We start from the raw sequence: 24,940 nt of genomic DNA, 5'->3' as shown, positions 1-24,940 counted from the left end.
GAAGACATGGTTTTTCTATTAATCATACTTAATCGCCTCCGATTGGTCAGTCGACATGTTGTTGGACTTTGGATTCTTTAGTGACCTTTTTTCAATCTGGTGGTGGAGCTCCGAAACTTACATAGGCATAGTGGCTGAGATGGTGGTGGGAAATCGAACGGAAGAATTGAATCTACGCCATGCCTTTGCCCGCGCCCCGTGAGCAAGATAGAAAAGACTTGCGCTTTCATTTTTGCTGATGAAATGATATTATCATTGAACTCAACTACTCGTCTCTGTCACCACCCGCTCCACATATATTGGGCATATCCTTCAGCGTGCATCTCACTTTCACAATTACCCATTATTCATTACCCATTCTCCCTCTTGCATTTCCCATACACGCGCTCCACTCTTTCACTTGGGTCCATGCTTTGACCTTCTGCAGGGGAGATTCTCCCCAGATTTCCTTACGATGGAGGCAAGAAAGCCCAAGTATTCCCTCTTTCCAGCCCCTCCCCTCTCCAAACCCCTCTCTTCAACTCCAGACCTTCCTCCTGCACCGCAAGAATCGTTGACCTTGAATCCCGAAGACCCCACAACGCGTCAAGAGCGCTCCCCTCCACCACCGGCCGAACCACTGCCTTCAAAAACCCATGACCCGCCGAATTCTCCAGAGCCGTCGCATCCAAACCACCAAGTTGCTCCACGTTCTCAAGAACAGCCACCTCCCGAGCCAGACTCCCCAATATCTCCAAGCGAAATGACGACATCTTCATTTTCCACCACTTCAGTATCCTCCCTGAAACCCGCACCCCTATCCCTACCTGCGCCCCCCAGCAACCGAGGAACCGCCATAGAAGAGCTTTCGTTCGTCATGGTCTCGGTGGTGCAGGGAATTATCACAAACGACCAGACTCATCACCCAACTCCGACTATTCTGGATTTCTTTCTTCCCTGTTGGGGACTTTCAGTAATAAGAAGAGAAAGACGCGACAGTATCCCGAGAGTGACTCAACAGGGTGCTCGCAGTATAGCGACCAGGCTCTGCCACTTGGGGCGGCGGAGGTCTTGAAGCGGAAGATATTGGGGCAGGCTTCCGCTGGGAAAAGCAGTACGAGCAGGGATCGGAATTGAAGTCTTGCACTATTTCCGGCAAGGATCTAAGTGGTACACATGTGAGAAGTCATCGGAGCTGAAAACTTGTACTTTCTTCAGAGGGTGATCCATTGGCATTGTACAAAAAGACGTGGAGTCGTTATACAAAAGTGGTTGTAATGACCCCCGGAACATAGTCCGGTCGGGGAAAAGCGATCCGTTTGCTTTTATGCGTGGGATGTTGATTCCGGCAGTCTCGTCTGCGGTCTGCATTCTCATGGCCAATTCATTTGTTATTCCATGGTCTGTGGTATTTAGGATCGGGGTTTGTCTTGAAGCACGATCTTTTTCACGTTTCGAGGTACAATCCCCGGGGAGGTATTCGTTCCCTCCGCACTTCACGCCGGCAATTGCCCATCCGGCCTCAAGCCTCTTCTCTCCTTCCACTTCTGTTCTATTCTCCAATAATATACTCGCATCCCTCGTCACTCATCCAAACCTCGTGTACCCTGCCGGCCTCAACATCTACTCTAGAGCCCACGCCAAACGTCTCTTTGGTCGGCGTCTCATCTTTGGGATACGTAATTGTAAGTGTACCTCGGCGGATCAGATGGGTCGTAAGGCAGTGATGGGAGTGGGGAGGGTAATGTGCGTTTCTGCGCCAGTGCTTATCAGCTATGATTTCAGGGAGGGGGGAAAGATGAGAGTTGATGAGAAAAGGAATAGAGAAGCATACGGGCCATCAGCCCATGAAAAGACGTGAGAGAAGCCCCAGGATCGTACCTGAGCTTCGGATTCTTTGCGAGAGGGAGGCGCCATCGTGGGGGTGGGAGGTGTGATCGATAATTATCCACCAAAAAGGTGAAATTAGCGGGGGCAACTTTCGGTCCAAGTTGTACGCCCTCTGACCCTCTGAAAGTGATCTTTCTCAACAACAGGGATAGGAAATACTTCGAACGGCGAGAAGAAAATCTAAGAAGGAAAAAGGTGAAAAAATACAAAAATATGGCCAGTATGAATAAATATGTTTTTTACAAGATGATTTATTGCAATGACGGGGACTCGAACCCCGACCTCGAGCATGGGAAGCTCGAATTCTACCCTTGAACTATCATTGCATATTGAAAATGATCTTTATTTGTTTATATATTTTCTTCTTACCCTGGGTTTGATCTCGCACATCCTTCGAAGTCCTGAAGGCGCAGCGGAGCCACTTATCCCCAATATCACTTGTTTGAGATATTGTGGATGTTGGAATTTATAGCTTCATGAAAGTATCCCATTCTAAGACGCCATATCACATGCAAAACCTCCTGAACTCGCTCAGATCACAAATGCACTTTCCCAATTTCCCGTAATCAGAACGCCCTGGCTATGCCACTTCACAGTCCTTGCACCTTCCTATAGCTCGGCGGCTTCAGCGTCCTCCTCAGTACTTTTATACAGTACGGCGGTATGAGACTGATGGCAGATATCGCCGCCACCCTCCATGCAAATCCCCAACTCCAAACATAACCTAAATCAAAGTATCCACCCAAGAAGGGCACGCTTCCCACATATATAGCGGCAGTGCCCACTATACTCACGGCCATGATCCAGTGCCACGTGACTATTTCGAAGGCCACCATGATCAATTCATTGATGACTAGTACCGTAAAGCTTACGCTGACCATCCGGTGCGAGTCCAAATTGACGAGGATTTGGCTGAGCCCCTGGATTATGCCACCTTGATAGATGCTGACCGCCACCCAGACGAAGAAGGTACGGTAGCTCAGACTGCTGCCCGTGGTGAGCTCTTTGTACAATTCCGGATAGAGATTGGCTAGCCCTTCGTCAACGTCTTTGTCGAGCACTAAACTGAACACAGGAGCCATCGTATACACAGTTGCGTAGCCAACAAGCAGCCAGTCGCGATACAGAGCGTGCGGTTGGAGCTGGGTTGCAATACTGTAGAACGTCTGGCAGACTGAGATGATCAGACCGCGGTGGATGACGAATTGTGCGAGCTTGGCCGATCGTTTATAGGAATTGCGGCCATGCCAAACGAGAAGCTTAGTGAGGTGGTGAAAGGTGGTTATAGAAAAGTCCGCTGCGAGAGAAGCTTGTCTCCCTTCTTTGCCCACGATACCAACACCAACATCAGCAGCTTGAATCATTGAGACATCGTTACCTCCGTCGCCGATACAAAGAACTCTCTTTCGAGTGAATTGTCGAATGAGACTGGCAATGTCAGCTTTTTGGGTCGGAGAGCAACGACAAGCGATAACGGCCGGCAGGAGAACGGCGACGGAGATGAAGTCATGACGATGGTAAGTCAGGAAATAAGACAATGACTCGCCGTCGATAAGAAGGGCCGTGGTTTCAGGTTTGGAGCGAAGAAGGGATAGGGAATCAAGTGCAGCAGTGGAGCCAGAAGCAGTTGAAAGGTGAGTGATGGTATGAATAAATTGAGTTCGTGAAACGAGCTTTGCAGAAACGGCGACACATCGGGCAGTCTCTACTTTGTCGCCCGTCAACATCCAGATCTTGATACCAGCGTTTCTGAGGAGCTCGAGGGAGGACTTGACGTCCTTCTGGAGCTTGTCTTCAACACCGGTGACGCCAAGGAGCTCCAGGTTATGCTCGAGATAGTCTTTCACAATTTTTGCCATGCTCGAATCCCGGTTTTGTAGAGACACTGAAGCCTGCTTGTATCGCATTGAAAACTCGTTGTACTGCTGCATTGACAGCTTCCTCCTTCCAACGACCAAAGTACGAAGGCCTTCTCGAGCCATATTTGCCGTCTCTTCGTCTAGCCAGTCATTTGCAGCGACGATCGAGGTCATAACCGTATCAGCGCCTTTCTGGTAGAACCAGACTTCTGCCGGACTTTCTACTGAGGAAACGGCAGACTCCGCCCCTTGAGAGAATTGCAGAATTATGCCCATGCGCTTTCCGGCTGATGTGAACGGAAAGACCTCGAGAATCTTGACTCGAACCACAACTCGAGAGGTATCAACAGACTGAAGAGTGATAGTGTGTCGGTCCCGATGCATGAGTCGAAGCCCTACATTCTCCGCCCATCGGACGATTGCGATCTCGTCTGGCGACGAAGCTTGGTAAGTGGTAACACTCTGGCCTTCATGGTCTTCCGTAGATGGTGTAACATTGTGACAAAGTGCAAGCGCCAAGACAAGATCTCGAACCCGGGAGCCAATTTCTCGTCGTGTCCTTGTCGTCGAAGCCCCTGCGGAAGTAGAAGCGTATGTAGACGAAGGTGTGACCAAAGACGCTGCTTGTGTAGCATCGTTTGTTACACCTGTTGAGAATCCCTGGCGAATATAGGTCCGGACTTCATCCATGGCTTCGTTAGCGTATGAGACCGTGCCAACATGAATCTTCTTGAGATCCATCTCGTTCTGTGTGAGAGTACCTGTTTTGTCGCTCAGAAGATACTCGATTCGTCCAAGTTCCTCAGGAATCGTGCTTGTCCTGACTACTGTTCCAGGCATGTCTTGGTCCCGTTCAATGAAACGGGCGTATACTGATTTGCCCATGTCCAGGTTGACTCGAAGACTGATGGGAACAATAGTCGAGAAGAGAATGAGAAACCTTGTTACAGCTACATACCATTGCTGGCCTGGACGGCCTTCGATGCCTCTGATTGCAACGAGAGCGATGGAAAGTGTCAGAGTCAGGGCGCACAGTATCTTGGTGAGATTGTTGATCTCATATTCTAGGAGACCTGCTTTTGATCGTGACGGAGACGTTGACAGAGCTTGCCGCGTTTGTGCACCCGTGTATACCACTACTGCTAGAACAGTGGCATTAGATGCAAGTACCGTATTAGCCCAAGCCGTATTATCTATCGTCAATGGTGCCGTCTTGACAGTGATTTCGGAGTCGTTCACACTTCTTTTGGCTACCCATTGTGCCTTTTGTGGGCGGTACTGAACTGTACCAACGAAATCGTTGACTTCTTTAGAGGGCTTCCCAGCCACAATCTTCAGTCGCGTAAAGTCGCGTGGATCCAGAGACTGTGTCAGAGGTGAAGCAAGACGTAGCTTCCAATCAGTCTCACCGTCAAGCTGATCTGTCCGGATGAAAGTCTCGCCAACTCCACCGGCATCGGCAGAGGGTGTGGAGGCGTCAAGAGAGGTTGACTGGTTTGAATGCTTCCCTGCATTCAAAGTCCTGGCAATGGGAGGCTCTTCGAGAGGTTCTACAAGGGGGCCGGTTTCCTCGGACGACACCAGTGAAGCAGCTGGGATCGAAGGGACGGTGATCGACGATTCAGTGGTATAGCTTTTGAGTATGACAAGGTCCGCGGGTACTCTTTGGTCCTTTCCAAGCTTCAAAATGTCTCCAACTTTAAGGTCTCGGGATTTGATGTCAATCTCATCGACCTCACTATTCGATATGACATTCTGGCTCTCTTCTCCAAGGTTCTCTTCTTCCTCCTCGATGGCGTCAAGACGAGAACCTTTGGAAACACCGCGGGCCCAATTCTTGTTAGACGGAAGCCTCGAGCGGCGCTTGCGTTTTCCTTTGAACCCTGCTGTTTCTGAACTATCTCGTAGTCTAAGCACGGTGTATTCTTCCTTGTTCGCTTCAGCGTCCCTTCTTCTGCGCGCGATATCATCCAACGCCTCTTTACCCAGTGTAACTGCAAGAACAAACGCCAATGGTGCAACATATGTTGAAAGATATCCAATTCGCAAAGGGGGTATAGCTTGAGACAGAGCGACCATGAGGAAATACATATTAAAGAAGAAAGAGAATTCGTTATACAACGTTCGGGGCAGGAAACTCCAGGCCGTGTATTTAGCGTTTGATACAGCATTTGGCGGAAATTTTGGTGGGGGATATTGCCCTATGCTGATATTGCGTGACGTTCCGCCAGCTTGCGTTGCGCCTATCTGTTCAGTAGGAGTGCTCTCGAGATCGGGCTGACCAGATGCAAAGCTGGGCAACCGTAAGTGAGAGGACAAGAACCCTCGGCGCCCTTCAGTCGTATAAGCTTTCGACACCGGTCGACCATTTGGTTGGAGAAGAGGAGCATCGTCGTCGACAACACCTAGGCTTCCAGTGGAGTCTCCGTGATCGTTACTATCGTGTAGTAAACCCTGAAGATCTTCTTCATCACCAGACACATCAATGCCATGCTTTTGGCGACCAAATCCGCGCGCTCGCCCAACCCGCAGATTTCTTAGAGGTATCTGACTCTCCGCCCGCTGATGCACCTTATATGGATCAGTGTAGATACCGGATCCATGTTCGGCAGTGGCGTGGTCTAGCTCCTGCAAATCAATTTCAATATCTGAGTCTGATTCATCGCTGAGTGGGTCTGGAGCATTGGGCTGATGGTACTGATGGGGTCTCGACATGGTTTCATGTATGCCGTTAACTTGGCCTGAATGGCAGTTGTCACTTGGGTCGAGACCGGGACTCAGATTATCAAAAGAAAGTGGTTTCTAGAACTTGGCATAAGACGGATCATTCTCGGCATCATGTCAGTACCAATACCACAGAGTAGCGGAGTTCGATTAGATAGATCACACACAGAGCTCTCGAAACCACTCCTCTGGTGCTCTAGGCCACTTCTTCTCCGAAAAGCCGAGGTTAATCCGGCACGCTAGCATCTGTCTTCATGGACCATTGGACTTGAGCTTGGATTGGATTTCCAAGATAATCTCATCTTTGCTGCTTGTGCATGGCTGACGTGTTTCCGGGAAGGTTAATATGTACGTTGCATCTCTCCCACGTCAAGGAGAGTCTTTCCTGCTTTGTTGACTCGCCGATGACCCAGAACCTGACAACTGACGGATCCCAGTGTCCTATGTCTACATGCACTCTAGAGAATGATGGATGTGGCGCCGTCGGCCCAAAACCACGAAAATGCACCTGGTTCCTGGCATCCTGCGATGAGGCCCAATTCACATCAACTGGACGAGGCAAATGGGGAGCAGACGGATCAAAGTCCTCCAACGCCATTGCCTTCTGCGGACAACAAGTATGAAGGGGAACCGTTGGATAAGCCACCTGGCGGTTTGAAAGATACCGGACAACCAGAGGATGAAGTGCTTCTACCTGTCGAAGAGGATGACCAGAATACCACAAGCGTGGACAGGACGGCTCAATCAGACATTCGGGTTGACCGTGATCCAAATGACCTGCCAGATGATGTGGATGGGCAAACAGAGTACGCTGAGAAGCAAAAAGCTGGCCTTTCTGAGGGAGCGCTGGGCAACCTCTGGGAAGGTGCAGGAGCTGGCACCAGCTTGTCAGACTCTCACTCTCAATTTGGACCATCCGGAGACAGTCTATCGCACGACTTGTGGCAAGAAGGCAATGGTGCTCAAACAGAATTGGCAACACTCACAGGATTTGCCACGGAGCCAACTGATATTGGGAATGCTCTAGGAGGCAAAGAAGAGATGGCCAAGGCTTGGGACTCGGAGCCTAGCTATGCAGAAGACCTCAGACCAGGCGAAATCAGTCGGACCAATTCATTTCCGCGAGTGCCACCCTTACGGCAGACCGAAATCATCCCATCGCATTCTCTGTCGCATTCGCAAGCAGAGGATATTATGGAAGCCGATAACAGTGCGGAGTCAATCGATCGTCAATCTTCGTTGGACACCTTAACTGCCTCGACTCCGAATGCTGGCACCCTGCTGCGGCCTTTCGATTCAACTGGAGACGAGGATGAGAGCTTTTTCGCCAATCCAAACGCTGTCCACGCGGTCGATCCAATTGTGCAGGCCGACGAACAGTCCAGATTCGAAGAGGGTCTACCGCTGATGCCATCACATTCACCCAAGCATTCTGCTATGAAAGGTTCAACTCGTAGTCCGGATGCACGAAGATACAGTAATGCTGAAGGCGACGACGATAACGACTTCTTCGACAAAACGTCTCTATCACCGTCAGACGAGACATCATCATTCAGGCCGCAAGCCTTGGATCGCAAGTCTACAATACAAGTTCTTGACTCATTACATTACGCGCCCCACAGCGCCACTCATGGAGAACCCCAGAGCACTGAAGAAAGGCTATCGTTGGCTAATTTGACAGGTGGAGGGATTGCGGTCTCTGCGACCACGGTCAAGTCTCAAATTTTTGCCGAACAGCAGATGGATACTACCGAGGCACAGCCAAAGGACGAAGATCTTGCAGAATTGTGGAAGGCTGCTTTGGGTGATGATGACCTCCTTGAAGACAATGAGGAACCCCTGGATCCATCCTCGTTCTTTGAAGATGATGGGGAGGGTTTCCTCGAAGGCAGTGAAAACCAGACAGAAACCCGGATGCAAGCAATACCATCACCCCCAACTCTTGAGCCGGTTCATGGTTCAGATGGTAGGCTGCAGGGGTTTGGCCAGATCAGTACTAGACACTCTTCATCACGTGACAAGTATCTGCCAGTCTCAACTTCTCAATCTTTCACGGTCTCCCCCACGTATGGTTCCGGTCTTAGCAACGGTGCACCGGCCCATCAACCGTCGCGCATAACATCCGACCTTAATCACTCGGTCTCTGCACCGAACGGATTTGCAGACACAAATAGGGAGCATACTTATGCTGCTCAGACGTCTTCTTCAAGACCTCAAATGCCGCCTTCAACGCAGAGCTTTGCAGATAAGTCCAAGGGCGGTTATACATCGCCATACGACCTCCCCATGGATGTAAATCGCCCAAAGAAGCGCACTCCTTACCAGCAGTTGCGTCCGAACTCTGATGCTCAAGTCGCAGCGGCTCGACCTCCGCCGCCAAGAAGTAGCAGCATGTTCACCGGCGCACTGCCACCCCTTCATGCTGAACCCCCAGTCCCGCGTCTCCCCAGCGTAGTGTCATCTGTACCCACAGGTAACGGTTTGCCTCCGCTCAAAGCTTCGCCTAGCATGGGTACCTTTTTCGAAGAATTGCCCTCCAGTAAACCTCGTCCATCAAGTAGCATGGGCCGAGTAGCACATCCGAGTTCTCAGCCAAGTCCACCTCCAACGATGTCACTTCAACGTGATCCCCCGCGGCAAGTCTCAATGACAAAACAGCCATCTTCAGGGATTTCCAGCTCCTCCCAACAATATCAGCTTCTGCCACCTGAAAGGATGAGCCCTTATGCAAACGTCTCGCAGTCAGAGCCTGTAAGCCAAATTCTGCCAGTAGTCAACGCGAGATACTCTCCTGCTCCGTTACAGCAATCGAACGTTCCGCCGCCTCGGAATCGATATGCTGCATCACCATCACTTGTTGGTCGTCCAGTCCCTTCACAAAACTTGTCTTTCCAACCTCGTACTTCAAGCCCACTTGCACAGAATAGCGCGTTGCCGCAAGGCAACCATCGAACATCCGTTTCTGACCCTTCGTTGCACCGGCCAATGTCGAGCGGAAGACAAGCCGTATTAGCCCAAGACTCAGTGTCTCTAAGCTCTGACCCGAGCCACCAGAATGCCAGCATCAAGGAACCGAACGCAAAGCAGAATGAGAGCACTGGCAGGCTCGAGAACAACTCACAACTCAGAGACCTGCCTCCGCCTTTGGCCCCTACCCACTATGCACCTCTCAGCAATTTTCCTTCGGACTCATCCTATGTTATGAACACACCAGACGCCGATCGTACGTCGTCGGATGGGTCTGCATCCTTTCAACAGCCTCAAGAATCGCCAACGAATGCCTCTGGAACTTCTGCTCGTGGGCCATCACCTCGAAGATCCCAATCGCAGTCACCAGGCACTGGCAAGTACAACCCAGAGCTGCCTCAAAGCATGCAAAATCAATATCAGCGGCCAGCCTCTGTCAACAACCACGTGTCATTACCATCTGCAGAGAGTAGACCGATACCGAATCAAATGCGACCACGCGAAAGGACCTTTTCCAAGGATCTTACTTACATCAAACCGTCTGATGGTCGGGAAACGGACCATCTCGAGCGCTGGAAAGGATGCCCAATCATTTCTTTTGGTTTTGGTGGTACAATTGTAACAAGCTTTCCGAAGCAGGTTCCTCGCTACGCGGCAGGCCAAAACACACCGATGATCAAGTGTAGCCCTGGGGAGGTTAAAATCTTAGATGGCAAGATTCTTCCTCTCGATGAAGATGTTGCGACCTTTCCCGGGCCTCTGAGGTCCAAAAGCAAAAAAAAGGACGTCCTGGACTGGCTGCAAAGACGAATTGCTCACCTAGAAAGCAGCGGGGCCGGCCAAATCAGAAGCGCAACTCTCCCAGATCCAAGAAAGCGTCATGAGGAAAAGATGTTGTTGTGGAAAATTGTGCGAGTTGTGGTTGAGCATGATGGTGCGGTCGATGGCAACGCTTCCGCCGAAAATGCCATCAGACCAATACTTTCTCCAGAACTGACGGTGGGAGACACTGCGTCCCTTCCTCCCCGATATATCAATTCACCACTTCTGGGCATCTCACGGAACAGTGGCTCTCGTATTATTCCGGATCCCGTGAAGCCAGAGACGATGGAAGGTCTGCGCAAGCTCCTATTGCACGGCGAGCGAGAGAAAGCCGTCTGGCATGCTGTTGACAATCGATTATGGGCTCATGCAATGTTACTAGCCTCTACGCTGGAAAAAAATGTGTGGAAACAAGTATCCCAAGAGTTTGTGCGCCAGGAAGTCAAGACCTCTGGAGACAACACCGAGTCACTAGCTGCGCTCTATCAAATCTTCGCTGGGAATTGGGATGAGAGTATGGACGAGCTTGTGCCACCATCTGCTCGCGCTGGTCTTCAGATGGTAAGTAAGACTGCCACCACTGGACCTACGAAGAATGCACTCGATGGCTTGGACCGGTGGCGAGAAACCTTGACATTGATTCTGAGCAATCGCAGCGTTGATGATGGAAGAGCTTTGGTGTCACTGGGACAGTTACTTGCCGGCTATGGGAGAACTGAAGCAGCGCACATCTGTTATATCTTCGCCAAGTCGCCTGGACTCTTCGGCGGACCTGATGATTCCCAAGTGAGCATTGCTCTTCTCGGGGCCGACCATTTGCAGCGGCCCTTCGACTATGGCAGAGATTTGGACAGCATACTCCTTACAGAAGTCTACGACTTTGCCCGTACAGTGCTTGCACCGTCTTCTGCTGCGACGGTATCACCGCACCTACAGTCATATAAGCTATATCATGCGATGATCTTAGCTGAGAATGGGTACAAATCAGAAGCACAACAATATTGTGAGGTTATCACGAGCGCACTGAATTCGACCACCAAGCGATCACCGTACTACCATAGTCTCTTGTTTGGAGCCTTAGAATGCCTAGTGGATAGGCTTCGTCAAGCACCACGAGATAGTTCTGGATCATGGATATCGAAACCCAGCATCGATAAAGTTTCAGGTTCTATATGGGCGAAGTTCAATCAATACGTGGCTGGGGACGAAAGCGATGCTGCATCCACAGGATCTGGCAAAGCACTCGAACAAGATGTAGGGCCATTCGCGAGAGTTGCTGGCGACTCGCCCAACCTTAGTCGGACTCCATCTTCAAGCGACATGTACACCACTTATGCTCCAGGGATTGGAGTCAGCCCACCAGCCCATATAGGCAATCTTTCGAATTCTCGATATGCGCCAGCTGGTCCTTATATCCCCCGGCCTTCTCTAGAACAATCGGGTAATTCTTCACAGGATCATCAAAGATCAACACAGGCACAGAACGACTCTCTTCGACCAGGGTTTGCCCCACAGCAATACCAATCTAGACCTGTGTCATCTACTGGCTCTTACCCTGAGTCGTATAAACCATCATCTCAGCCATCGAGCTATCCTCCACGTACTGAAAGCTATCTACCAACACCGCCTTCACAGCCGGAGCACATGCGTATCGCTCCGCCCGAAGATCCGTTATTGTCTCTCTACCAACAAGATTCTTATCGGCCGACTCCGCCTTTGAAGCCGGAGCCATCTCGCGAACAGTTTCAGTCCCTACTCCAATCTGAATCGGCTGGGGATTATCAGCCGTCTTCGACGACTTATGAACCTCCATCATACACATACGAGCCCCCTTCGACGAGCGGCTATGAGCCACCGCCTATAGACAGCTACAATCCGCCCGTGTACGACCCTTATGTTCCACAGGCTGGAGATTCCCCAGTTGAAGAAAACCCAAAGAAAAAATCTTCCATGGACGATAACGATGGCGATGACTTCAATGCGCGGGCAGCTGCTCTTCGGAAAGAAGAGAAGGCGCGAAAGGATGGAGAGGCTGACGAGGCCTTCAGAAGAGCCGCCGAAGCGGATGGTATGTATCAACATACCTTCGTCTTCTAGTTCATCTAGCTAACCCTGACACAGCGCAGAAGGACAAGGCGCCCAAGCTTAAGAGCAAAAAGTCTGGATGGTTCGGTGGCTGGCTCGGCAGCAAGAAAGAGGGCGATGCTACTGAAGCCCACGGCACGCCCAATGCACCTATCAAAGCTAAGCTCGGCGAACAAAACTCCTTTTACTACGATTCCGAAAAGAAGAGATGGATCAACAAGAAGGACCCTGATGGAACCGCTGCAGCCGCCCCTGCACCACCACCACCCAAAGGTCCGCCTTCCAGAGTGGTCAGCGCAGCTGGACCTCCTCGGCCGAGTAGTACCGCACCTCCAGCAGTGCCTCCACTTCCCACGGCGATGGCTACTCCGCCTATCAATGTCACTAGGCCGATGACTTCGAATCCGCTATTATCTAACCCTGCATCTCAGTATCCGTCACGAAGTCCGTCGCCGGCCGTGAACGCCCCAACCACTACTGAGGAGGCATCAACCGACCCAGGCGCGGCATCAATGCTCTCGGCTACAGGTCCATCGTCCGGACCGCCTTCGGCTCCCCCATCAAGACCAGCGACGGGAATGAGCGGTGCGAGTAGTATTGATGATTTGATTGGAGTACCGCAGGCCAGGAAGGGCGGAACGGTCAGGAAGGGGAAGAAAGGCAGGGGGTATGTCGATGTAATGGCGAAATAGAGGGCGGAAGACGTTCTGAGCTTGGCTCCACCAAGTGGCAGGAGTAAATGGGCGACGCGTCGTCATTGATGGCTGCTATCCGCTGGAGTATATTATTCGTGGGCAACGGAGTTATGTGGAGTAAGTACCATGTTCTTCAATGTACTTTGCGGGCATCTAAACCCACGGCATTAGGATGCCGTTTGACTTGTGCCTAAACTTCTTATCTGTTCCGTTAAAGTAGATGTGTAAGTGATTATGCTACAGGGTGGCGCAAAGCCAAAATTATGTGACATTGGTGATTATGTTCTGCCATGAAGAAAGAAGTCGTAAGAGCGAATATGCAACGGGTATCTTAGAACATGGATCAATATGAAACGACTTCCGCGCCATGAGTCTAAGCGTATTGAAGAGTATTGGCGCTGTACGTTCACAGTACAGTACCGTTCAGAACATTCTGACTCGGAGGACGCTGGAAGTGACTATCAGCCTAGTCGTCCGTGAGGTCGATGGTCTCGATTGGACGGGAGTTTCGAGAACGTTTTCTGGAGCCTGCGTTTTCTGTGTCTTCCAACTCGCGCTTTACTGTTGCCCGTGAGACTGAGCCTTCAGCTTTGACGTTCCCGGCGCCTTCCAGAAGGGCAAGTTGAGCCTGTTTTAGTATCAGCCTGACTGGTGGTAGCCTCGCTCGATAGGAATGACTGACTCGCAGCTCTCGCACTTTCTGTTCTCGACTAGCGACATCGCTGATGGTTGCGGCAGTCTCGTGCTCAGGGGATGGGGTTCGAGGAATACATCCTAGCATTTGGAGATTGTCTGGACAGGCAATTGATTAGCGCACAGCATAGCAATAGTACGAGTTCCACGGCTCACGCTTCGAACGGTATAGAATGTTAAACGTCAAGGGCGCACCCTCCACTCCATTCATAGATCTGATGTCATAGGTCGTGGGAGGCGGTCCACTTGAAGGCAAATGGTTGGCTGTGCTGCAGAGACGTCAGGTTAGAATGTAGACGGATAACACGGTAGACACGTAATACAGGACTGTGTTGACAATAGCTCTGCCCTTCAGTATCTTCTCGGATACCTCAACAATCGGCTTCCCTATCTTATCCTTCGGGGTATGCAGAGGTAGTGCTCGTTTGGTCCTGTGCACGCGGCGGATTGACACTTGTATCTTGCCGAGATCTTTCACTTCGGCCACTGAAGGACCTGAATCAACAGTGTCTCCTGATACGCGATCAGATATCAATCGCCAAATGTAGGGAGCCAAGAGAACCCACTTGTGCTCAAGGCGCCGAAAGTGGTCTCGCCTATGGTCCATTGCTGAGAGTGATTGCAGTAACGTGAGAGGTGTGAGAAGACGTGCTCTGCTGGCTGTCCCTTGCTCCATCGTTGTGAGAGTTCCCAGGTGGAGAAGTCTTTGTACCACTCGAGCTGTTGACCGTCGTAAATGATGGAAAGACGTACACCGTCATCAGGCTGGAGCCGGTACAACGAGAACTTGTCACTCAAGGTAATTCTGACCTTGAAGATGGCATCAGTGACAGCCTCGATGTATCGTTGTGGTGTCCTTGGACTGGGATCCCCATCCGGATCATCGTAGAGCTTGAGAGGTTTTCCCTGGGAGATGACCTCGACAGTGACGCCTTTGAAGAGATGATGCATTCCGTGGTACTTTGAAGTTAGGGATAAGTTATGGTGACGATGGACGGAAGCCTACCTCAAGGAAAGTGGCTTTTGCCCTGGCCCTCCAAAACTGACTTTCTTCGCGCGACTTCCTTGGCTCGCCTGCGCACGTGACTCCTGTACAAAATGGACCTCCACTAACTCCCTACCAGACATTTCTTACATTTCAAAGGCAGGGCACCATTTCAAGGACATTATAAGGACGTTTGAAAGTATCCTTTTGTCACTGTCTTTGTCACCTTCAAGCACTTGAGCATCTGGTTCTGTTATTACACTTTGGAATCCAACAGAGTAAAGGAGAACACCCATCAATTTCTGCGTCTTCAATACCGACTGCCAATTTCGGACCACCATCGGCATACTCACAACCATCCTCGTATGCACATCATTCCCTAGTTCCTCCCTATATGCTGCTGATTGAATTGGACTCGTCTCCCCTCCCAAGGACTCCGCCAATGTATACCTCCATTTGATACCCCTTGATGAATGGAAAAAGAGATAAAGCAAAACCTTTGGCGTGGCATCCTGTTATCTATCATGAACACATTCGTCTCTCCCCATCAACCCTAAGGATTTTCCACGGCTATCCTTGTCTACCACCACTATGCTAACCAACGCCTTCCAATCAACTCCATATGTACTCATGTCCACCTCGTAAAGTCCAGACTCATATGAAAATAATTTGGCTCTGCAATGCCGCCCACTGAAACAACGCCCGTATAGCTGTCACCGTCGTATATAGGAGGCGGACCTGGACCCAGTGGGTATGCCACGTTGGCAGATACATTAGTGTTCGCGTACTCCTTCCTGAGTCTGATAATTTCCTTTAGCCGTACCCGCCAGCTCGAGTAGTATTCGCCATGGCCAAGTACGACAGACCAAATTTGGCAGAACAGAGAGGCGCTCAAGGCCAAGTTGCGGACAAAAGTGGGTAGAGCCTCAGCCGAAACGACTTTTAGGCTGGCCGCTGGAGAGAGCTGTGGAAATTTCAAGGAGCATAGTGTCTGCACTTTGTAGTAACCATAGACCTCCGTGGCTGATGACTCCGGCTCGTCTTCTCCCGTCGCTCTTCTCCGCAGCTTTCTCGCTGTTATCAAACGTCCACCACCGGTATGCGCCTCTGGGGTAACTACGATGTTCACAAAGTTCATCTCCGAAGGGAAGGTATTAAAATTGAATGTTCGACCCGAATTGTTGTATACAATCTTCACACGATCGTTTCCAACATGCGCCTTCTTCTTCACACCTTGAGGGTCGTTCTCGGGATCTGTCGGCATCATCGTGGGGACATGAAAGACGATTTCAGTGACTCTATCGCGCCAAGCATAGGTATCTGTGCCGTCAATGTTAGATACACGGTCAAGCCCTTGAGTGTTGAATTTGGCATCCTGAAGCTTGACTTTCGTTCCCAGTCCCGAAAGGAAAGCCTCGTAAGCATCCGTTCCTCGTGAGTTTGCCAGGATTTCTGCTTCGGAAGATTGACCTTCGCCAATGTAGATTACGCCCGCTTTATGGCCATCCACCGTATCAGTCCGATCAAAGTTCCGCAGCGCACGCTGTATAACATCATTGTCCGGTAGAACGATTGGCTGTAAGGGAATAGGTAGCGGTGCAATTGTAGAAGATATTTGAAGGAACATGTGATTTGGATAGACATCGGGAAGCCCTTGGGAATGGGAACTTGAATCGCTCCTGTGTCCTTTGACGTGATGCTCAGGCATCTTGGCGGTATTGTGATAGTAAGACGCGTGCGTTGTGCCCGATGCTTGCCTCTTCGTGAATTGACCACTGTTACTGCTTGGCAAGATCTCCAATGTGAGGATACTCATGCCATCCAACCAGGTCTTTCTTATTGCTGTTTCGTCTGGGTCAACGAAGCGTTCGTCTGGCTGTGTTTCCCCCAGGTCTGAGAATACAGTGCGATGCATCATGTCAAGTATTACTTGGCTTTGCTCTTCCACCATTGGATTTCCTGAATTGTCTTTGCAGGCAAGGCCCTTTGTTATCCATCCAACGTGCCGCGCTCGCCGACTTACTTCAATCGTCAAGAACCAAGAGGTGATGACATGATATGCTAAAGCGGAGACGTATTCCGAGAGACTCGTCTGCGCATCAGAGGCTTGGCTCGCCTCAGCACTTTGGGCAACTTCGCTTGCACTTCCACTTTGACGGCTTGTCTGGAGGCTGGATCGTGTTCCAGCGTTGCCAGTCTGTCCCTGACGCTGGTCCCTCGCGTAGTCTAAGTAACGTATACAGATCCCGAAAACCGTCATGTAAAAGCCTCCATCCTCCGCAACGGCGCCTGAGTGGGCGTCGGGTACCTTTGCGGTAGCGGTAGAGCAGGCATCCGGCAGCCCAGAGAGGCCGCTTAAAAATTCGAGTATATCGATCGCCAAATCGGATTGAGTGATCTTCTGTTGCATTTTCTGGATAATGTTGAACATCCATTTGTCAATGACAGAGGGGATCTCGTGACAGCACAAAGCCAGGGCATGTATACAACACTTTCCAGCGCCGTCCCACCTGTCAAGGCCGTTTGCAAAAGCTCGCACAGTGCTCTCCAATTCGCGTCTACCAAAGTGGTCGTTAAAAGGCAAGAGCATTGTCAGGGTATGATGCAAGCAAAGAACAATGTCACGCGGCTTTATACCTGTCTCTTGTGGTGGCGTAGTGAAAGGCTTATTACCTGTCCTCTCAACCTGGGCGACCACAAGGTTGAGCATTGTCTGAAGTTGCTTGACGTGGCGTGCAAACAGCGAGCGATTACTCAATTGAGAAGGCAAATGTACCAGAATGTAGCTATAGACCTCCCAGTCGCTACCCTCTTCTAGGATGCCAATCACGACGTCGAGCCAAGAACTCAGGTCCAAAACGTTGGGATTTTCTTTACTTGAAAGTTTTGAGTAAACGACCTGACTTGGCCCATGTTGTGGGTCTTCTGGAAGGCCCCTGAACGGCCCATCGTACATCCACAAAGGCTGATTGGGCTGCAGGAAACGCTCCCTAAAGCTGGCAGACCTTGTGGTTGATCTCGACCGTACAGTCTTGAAGCTGTCCACAACGCTGGACCGACCAGTGCGCATCACATGAGGTTGTTCGTATGTCGACGTTCGATTCGACGGGGTGGGCACGGAGTCCTGTGATATGGCCGTGGCCTCTGTCCTGCAAAGGATTGATGCTAATCCTAGACTATCAGGGAATGATACAACCTCGATTGCCTCCTTTGCATCGCATCTCAACCGCGTAAGTAATTTGATGACACTCAGCCTCACGGTAGTCAAATTTGTAGGTGCTGCAAGTGATAGAACAAGGTTGTATAACCTCTTTGTCTTCAGAGAGGATTGCGGTAAAGATCTGAGAAACATCTTAATGAGGCAGTCTACGGTACGGTCAAGCGCTTCAACAGGCGCCGCATGGTCTGACAAGGAACTTTGCAACGCCTTTTCAATCACATGCAGTAAAGGTTGGAAGGTGTCGTTCTCGATGTCGGGACCGCACTGCGCTGCAACCTCGGCCAGGCACGCGACTACTGAGATTGGAAGGTTCGTGTTCCCGCTCAGCATGTGGCAGGCATTGCGGAGACAATGCTCATACATCGTTTTTTTCTTAGCGTCCAGCTTCAATGTTGGAAATAGTTGTTCGAATAACCGAAGGACCAGACAACTTGCGTCTTCGGATTGAGAGGCATCCATAAAAACCTTACTGAACACCATTCGAAAGTGGGGCATCCAATTTTCGTTGCTTAGATCCAGTAGGCCCTGGATTCGCATGGCATTTATGGCGTCCTTCCAGACGGAGGGCACACGTAACGCCATGAGGACAAGAATATTCGTAACAGCCGCCAGCTTTCGCTGATCCAAGGACTCCCAGTCTGTTTGTAGAAGGAACATGATGCGCTTTGCCATATCTTGTAGCTCTGTGGATATCTCGCTTGTGATCTCGCGTTTCAATGTTTGATCGCTTAGCATCAACTTGAAGAGCGGTGAGGAGGAGCCGACGTCCTCACGTGTCGTAAGCGTTGATGGCACTCGGACGCTCTCCTCAAGCTTCTCCCCCAGAATACTCCAGTCTTCTCCGCCAAGGGCATCGGCAACATGCTCATTGAAAATGAGTGAGTTGATGGTTCTCAGGGCATCAATATCCAGCTGTGCATCCAGTGTATGTGCATTCTTGAGTCCTTGTGCGAGCGACTGGATTTCGTCGATGAGTAGGCCCCCAAGACTACTGTCCCCAGCGACGCGCCTTATTGTAAGCAATGCTCCACGAACAACTGCGATCGTCCTCTCGATACTACTATCCTTTGGCGGATCGATCAACACTTTCAACAGTATGCTTTTCGTAGCGGCTTGATGACTCGAATTTAGAAGATGGGAGAGACAGCCCCACACTCCTTTCTCAAATTTGGTCTCTTCAATACCATATACGTTGCAGAGCACGTGGATACAGGGCTCTAACGCTGATGCTGGAAGCTGCCCATTTGCTATGATGGCTAAGAATATCTTGAGAGTACCCCGAATGTCTTTACGCGATCTGGCTGCGAGGGCAATTGACGTAAGTCGCTCGATCAAAAAATTCAATTGATCGTCGTAGAAGACTTCTGGGTGGTGTACAAGGATGTCGGCAATTAGGTAAAACGCGCGTAATAGACCTGTCTCCTCACCGCGTGTTGACTGCTTCAGGCTATCTTTGCTGGAAAGCTCTCTGCCAGAATCATCATCACCACTCCGACCCGTGCCTCTTGCTAGACTTGGGATTTTTCTGTTCGGCTCAGCTTTTATTGGCCCATTTCCGGCACGAGACTCCCTTGCACGTTCCGCAGCCAGAAACCACCCTTCTAGCGACTGATTGAGAAAAATAACAAGCTTAGCTTCAAAAGGATGGAGCTCTTGACCGTCTTTTGTCAATCGTTGCAAGGCTGATATCTGTAGACTCGCCTGGGATGGATCCACCGGTGTAATTATCATAGAATAGAATCTCTCCCTCTCCTTCAAAATCCCTGAATGAGATACGGAAGCTTTCAAAAGGGCAAACCCAGCTTTGCGGGCTTCCAGAGGAGCTTTCTCCGTGGTCAAGTCTTCTGCGACGGTCCATATGTCCAAGAGAGCATCGGCGGAATACAGCTTGATCTTTTTGGAAATCTCATAAGCTGCCGCGTTCCTCTTCTCGGCTGGCAGCGTCGGGCCGAGTTCATGTAAGCACCTCGCTTTGAAAGCATCCTCGGCATTGACATATCTACTCTGCTTATTGCTTGATGGGCTTCCTTGGGTTGTGTCAGGACTACCACTGTGCGCCCTTCCCACTGGGCTTGGACTTCCGGGCCCAATGGTTAAAGATTTGATTCTCTCATTCAGCGAAGGAGAAGAGCCATTGTTCTGGCCTCCATCAACGCTTTCTGGGTTCATGGACACAACTGGTCTTGGTTGTAAATGTTCGTCCGAGAACAGTAGTGGCAGTACCAGGCCCGAACAGCTCCCCTAAAGCTTTCTTCAGTGTTAGCTGGTATACGATATGACAGGCATGGTATCTAAAACACGAATAGAATGTTGGCAGTATGGGGTGAACGAGGAAGCTCGAGAGAGCATTGGGGCATTTTTGTAGATGGAGGGCTGCTAAGGGGGTAGATATGAGATACGCAGCGCGAACCGTCCTTTTTGAACAGAGTGACCTACCACAAAATCATCTGGCTCAACACCAAACAAAGAGAATGTTCAAGTAAAACGGCTTGAGACACTGTGTATTCAATACATTATCATTCAGCATTGGCCAGTCTTGTTACATATTCCACAATATATGTCCATCTCCAAAAAACTCTCAATCTCTTATTCACGGTTGTTCGTACCAACCAGTCGAGACTCCGATCACTTGTCAGAACAATGAAGTTTATTGCCCTTTTTCATGAATGACTACTGATCGAAGATACTTTAAAATTAGTTTTAGGTACCCTCGGTACTGTACTCTCAAGTATAGTAAGTAGCACAGAGGTACATTGAGTAAAGTAGCTATTGGCGCGTATCGCGCCTATATACGGTGACCATAAGCTACATCAGACGCAGCTTTCAATAAGTTTGTTTGTTACAGCTGAACTGAGCTTCTTGAAAACCAGGTCCAACACACTGAAGCCGTTGGACCATGGCTGTGGACCTTCCGGGCCTTGCCCAAATTCTCGAAGCAAGCTTAGATCCCACGCAAAACAAACAAGGTCCGGTACTGTCCCTTCAGCAGTTGTATTGCCAGGCTAACTCGCTTGTGTAGCGGAGCTTGCTATCCTGCACGAAGAGAAGAAGCTGAACTTCTCCCTGTCTTTGCTGCAAATCGTAGCCACACAAACCTACGGACCTACTGCTCGCCTAGCCGGTGCTTTATACTTCAAGAATTATATCAAGAGAAGTTGGACGGTGAGCACCTAGTTTAGTGCTACGGATCTGAGATTTCGTTCGGCTTATGCGGTGACTAGGACGAAGATGGCAATCATAAGCTGCCTCAGAATGAGGTTACAGCCATCAAGCGCGAGCTCATTGGGCTCATGATCTCAGTGCCCCCAAATATCCAGTATCAATTGGGAGACGCGATTGGTGTCATAGCGGACAGTGACTTTTGGGAGAGATGGGACTCACTGGTGGATGTACGTTGTTGAGCTACTTAAGTCTAGACCCGCGTAATGCTGAAGCTCGCCCAGGACCTTGTATCCCGTCTGACGCCTAATAATACTGCGGCCAATAATGGAGTGCTGCAAGTCGCCCATTCAATTTTCAAGAGATGGCGGCCTCTGTACCGGTCAGACCCCTTATTCACTGAAATTAATCATGTATTGGGCAAGTTCGGGAATCCGTTTCTAAGTCTGGTTCAGGTGAGTCAATCTACGTTCACCAAAGGTACACCGTGTAGGAGATTGGACTAATATTGAGGTTTTAGAGCACAGACGCACTCATCGATCAAAATCAGTCAAACAAAGCGATGCTCTTGCAGCTATTCGCAACCCTAAATCTCATTGTTAAGCTGTTCTACGACCTCTCAGTCCAGGATCTACCACCAGTCTTCGAAGATAGCCTCCCCGCAGTGACCTCACTGCTTCACAAGTATCTCACATACGAGAACAATCTGCTACAAACAGACGACGATGGTGAAGCAGGTCCTCTGGAGCACGTCAAGTCGGGTATCTTCGAGGTCTTGGAGCTGTGGATCAAGAAGTACGAGGACGCCGTTGGCGTACATGTTGGACAATTCATATCAAGCTCCTGGAATCTGCTCACCACCGTGGGTCGGCAAACTAAAAACGACATTCTGGTCAGCAAAGCGCTACAATTTCTGACTGCTGTAACAAGCAGTACCGAGCATGCGCAGGCTTTCAATGACGATTCCACTTTGTCCCAAGTCGTTGAGCGAGTGATTCTACCTAACCTGACATTGCGAGACTCGGATATGGAACTCTTCGAAGATGAACCAATCGAGTTCATCAGAAGAGACCTTGAAGGTTCTGATAGCGACACTCGGCGACGGGCAGCGACGGATTTCCTCCGACAGTTGATGGCAAAGTTTGAGGGTATGGTCTCGACGGTTGTCCTTCGATACATTGACCACTACTTGTCCGACTATGCTCAAAACCCTGCTAGTAATTGGAAGTCGAAAGACACTGCCGTGTATCTGTACTCATCAATAGCTGCCAGAGGCACTATCACGGCCAGCCAAGGGGTCACAAGCGTCAACTCCTTTGCGAACGTCATTGAATTCTTTCAAAACAACATCGCTGGGGATCTGGTCTCGGACACTGGCGTTGAGCCTATTCTCCAAGTTGACGCCATCAAGTACCTTTACATGTTCAGGAGTCAGATCACGGCAGCACAATGGCAAGATGCCTTTCCTCTTGTCGTTAAGCACTTAGGTTCCTCGGATTATGTTGTGTACACTTATGCTGCGATCGCTCTAGAACGCACCATGGCCCTCACCAACGCTTCCAAACAACCAATAGTCAGCAGGGTAAGCGTCGAAGCTCTTTCAGCGCAACTCTTGCGGCATTTGTTCGGCTTGATCGAGAAAGATCCTGAGCCTGCGAAGCTGCAAGAGAACGAGTTCTTGATGCGGTGTGTTATGCGAGTCCTTATTGTCATCAGAGAAGCTGTCGTGCCTATAGTGGACGAAATCTTGACACATTTTGTGAAGATTACGCAGGTCAGTAGTCAAAACCCGAGCAACCCCAGGTTTTGTTACTACCTTTTTGAGGCTCTCGGAGCTTTCATTCGGTAAGACCTCGGCAGAATGCCCGAATTCAATGCAGTGCTAATGACTTGTATAGATTTAGCGCTCCTTCGCAACCCGACAAACTCGAAAATGGTCTATATGTATCATTCATTGCTGTGATACAGGATGATGTGCAAGGTGAGCTTCGTTACATCCTTGACCAACATCGATGTGCTGATTCAGACCAGAGTTCATACCATACATCTTCCAACTCTTCGCTGCTCTTCTCGAAGCCAACCCATCTGGATCGTTATCAGACTACTACAAGAATCTGATACCTCCACTACTCACACCCGCATTATGGGCACCAAAAGGCAATGTGCCAGCCCTCGTCCGTCTCTTAACCTCTATCATCTCGCGAGGTTCGTCCGTCATTGCGCAAGACAATCAGATAGAAACTGTACTGGGTATATTTCAAAGCCTAGCATCTACCAAAATCAATGAAACCTACGGGTTCGAGCTTCTAGAGAGCACAATTGCCAATTTTCCTCCGTAAGATGTTTTACGCGCGGCGAGACTTTCGTGCACCTACTGACCAGTTTCCTAGGTCAACGTTGGAGCAATACTATCCTTCCATACTGAATGTTCTCCTCAACAGATTACAGAATACGAAGACGGAACCTTTCGCATCGAGATTCGTTCGACTATACCATTTCATCTCCGCAAAGGACGACAAAGGCCTTGGTGCAGACTTTTTCATAAGCAAGCTAGATCAAGTCCAGGATGGGTATGTATTTATCGAACATTATTCATTGACTGATTTTTTCTTCGACGCTGACTTGAACGATTTAGTCTTTTTGCTCCCCTGTACCTCAACATCATCCTTCCAGACACACAGAAACTGTTACGACCCCTTGATCGAAAGACTGCAGTCATCTCTTTCACAAAGACTTTGACCGATTCTGTCGCCTTTGCAGAGAAATACAAGAAAGGCTGGGCGTACACTTGTGAGGCTTTGCTCAAGCTCCTTGAAAATCCCCCAATACCCGCGGCTACGGAAGAGACAATTGTGGAGCAAGATCCTGACGACATGAGCTTTGGTGTGGGTTTCACGCAGCTTACGACCATCAAGCGACCAATCCGAGACCAGTGGCCTAAAGTTACAGACGTGAAGAGATGGGTGAGCGAGTATGTTCGAGCAGCGGATGCAAGGCAGAATGGAACGATAGCTTCGTTTGCACATGAGCGACTATCAGCTGAGGTGGCTCCTCTATTTGCAGCTTATATGCAAAGATGAGCAGGGTCGCGAGAGTTTGTTGTGCATGCTGGCAGCAGGACGAAGGATATGATGTATCTCATTCATTGTGTGAAACGTGAATCTTGCATAGAAAGATCAAACGCGATCAAAAGCGCTGGCCTTTACGAGGCCCCTTTAGATAGATTACATACCCCTGCTTGCGTGAAAGTGATCAAGTCAATGATAGCCAAGTGAGCGAGTTGAGATTCCAAAGCGATCCCCCTGGTCCTTCAATCACTTTGAAGTTTGAGGGATCTGGCGGTTAGGATGTCTCAATTCCGGGAGCCGTTGTGTATCTCCTGGTCCTTCAATCACTTTGAAATTTGAGGGATCTAGCCGTTGTGTATAATACGTATGACTTTGAAATTTTCGATTTGATTGACATGTTTGATCACCTACTTGTCGTCAAATTGGTGTAGAGCGCGTGTGCTGATAAGCGCCTGGATAAAGTCTTTCAGGGCCAGACACGTTTCATTTAATTAACAAGTTGATCTTCCCGTCCCACACCAATGGGCCAATAGCTATACTCACCATGTTACCGCATGATATTGGTCTGGGACACCCTTTGTCGACTCCCACGTATTGGAGGGCATTAGGGATGGATTCTGACTTCTGACATTTGTGCCGTGACCTCTGAACATTCTCGACCAACCATATACCGCGTGTGCTCGGAAACCCTGGCCAAGCTACTGAGTCCCGAGATTCCCCAAGGTTCATACGCCTTATCGGCGGCTGTACTCGTAAAGGCTGCAGACTGTGCTCCCGTAGGAAACCCCTGCTCA

The 24,940-nt window shown here is 49.9% G+C and overlaps 6 protein-coding genes and 1 non-coding gene across 7 annotated transcripts; 2 read left to right on the top strand and 5 right to left on the bottom strand.

Annotated features, from left to right (window-relative positions):
• Positions 1 to 1,531: 1,531 nt before the first annotated feature.
• HO173_000249 (uncharacterized protein) lies at positions 1,532 to 1,896 on the bottom strand (the record flags this gene model as incomplete). The annotated part of the gene is made up of 2 exons (XM_037302199.1): positions 1,532 to 1,733; positions 1,814 to 1,896. 2 exons carry the CDS (start codon positions 1,894 to 1,896, stop codon positions 1,532 to 1,534), a joined length of 285 nt encoding a protein of 94 aa, XP_037170778.1.
• Positions 1,897 to 2,124: 228 nt separating this feature from the next.
• On the bottom strand, positions 2,125 to 2,195 carry HO173_000248. The gene has a single exon. It is a non-coding gene; the product is annotated as a tRNA-Gly (tRNA).
• A 264-nt stretch (positions 2,196 to 2,459) lies between these two features.
• Positions 2,460 to 6,443, bottom strand: HO173_000247 (uncharacterized protein; the record flags this gene model as incomplete). Its single annotated transcript, XM_037302198.1, has 1 exon — positions 2,460 to 6,443. One exon carries the CDS (start codon positions 6,441 to 6,443, stop codon positions 2,460 to 2,462), a length of 3,984 nt encoding a protein of 1,327 aa, XP_037170777.1.
• Positions 6,444 to 6,917: 474 nt separating this feature from the next.
• HO173_000246 (uncharacterized protein) lies at positions 6,918 to 13,018 on the top strand (the record flags this gene model as incomplete). Its single annotated transcript, XM_037302197.1, has 2 exons — positions 6,918 to 12,309; positions 12,363 to 13,018. 2 exons carry the CDS (start codon positions 6,918 to 6,920, stop codon positions 13,016 to 13,018), a joined length of 6,048 nt encoding a protein of 2,015 aa, XP_037170776.1.
• Positions 13,019 to 13,487: 469 nt separating this feature from the next.
• HO173_000245 (uncharacterized protein) lies at positions 13,488 to 14,665 on the bottom strand (the record flags this gene model as incomplete). The annotated part of the gene is made up of 5 exons (XM_037302196.1): positions 13,488 to 13,649; positions 13,704 to 13,813; positions 13,871 to 13,983; positions 14,038 to 14,227; positions 14,281 to 14,665. 5 exons carry the CDS (start codon positions 14,663 to 14,665, stop codon positions 13,488 to 13,490), a joined length of 960 nt encoding a protein of 319 aa, XP_037170775.1.
• Positions 14,666 to 15,327: 662 nt separating this feature from the next.
• HO173_000244 (uncharacterized protein) lies at positions 15,328 to 20,088 on the bottom strand (the record flags this gene model as incomplete). Its single annotated transcript, XM_037302195.1, has 1 exon — positions 15,328 to 20,088. The coding sequence occupies one exon, from the start codon at positions 20,086 to 20,088 to the stop codon at positions 15,328 to 15,330; it is 4,761 nt and encodes a 1,586-aa protein (XP_037170774.1).
• Positions 20,089 to 20,815: 727 nt separating this feature from the next.
• On the top strand, positions 20,816 to 24,158 carry HO173_000243 (uncharacterized protein; the record flags this gene model as incomplete). Its single annotated transcript, XM_037302194.1, has 9 exons — positions 20,816 to 20,885; positions 20,939 to 21,081; positions 21,141 to 21,308; positions 21,363 to 21,533; positions 21,599 to 22,923; positions 22,977 to 23,059; positions 23,110 to 23,413; positions 23,469 to 23,648; positions 23,714 to 24,158. 9 exons carry the CDS (start codon positions 20,816 to 20,818, stop codon positions 24,156 to 24,158), a joined length of 2,889 nt encoding a protein of 962 aa, XP_037170773.1.
• Between the last annotated feature and the right edge of the window lie 782 nt (positions 24,159 to 24,940).

This window comes from Letharia columbiana, assembly GCF_014066305.1.
Source record: "Letharia columbiana isolate WasteWater2 chromosome Unknown Sc0000000_s0, whole genome shotgun sequence".
Taxonomy (NCBI): Eukaryota; Fungi; Ascomycota; class Lecanoromycetes; order Lecanorales; family Parmeliaceae; genus Letharia; species Letharia columbiana.
Note: the sequence above shows the minus strand (reverse complement) of the source record. Positions and strands in the feature narration are given on the sequence as shown.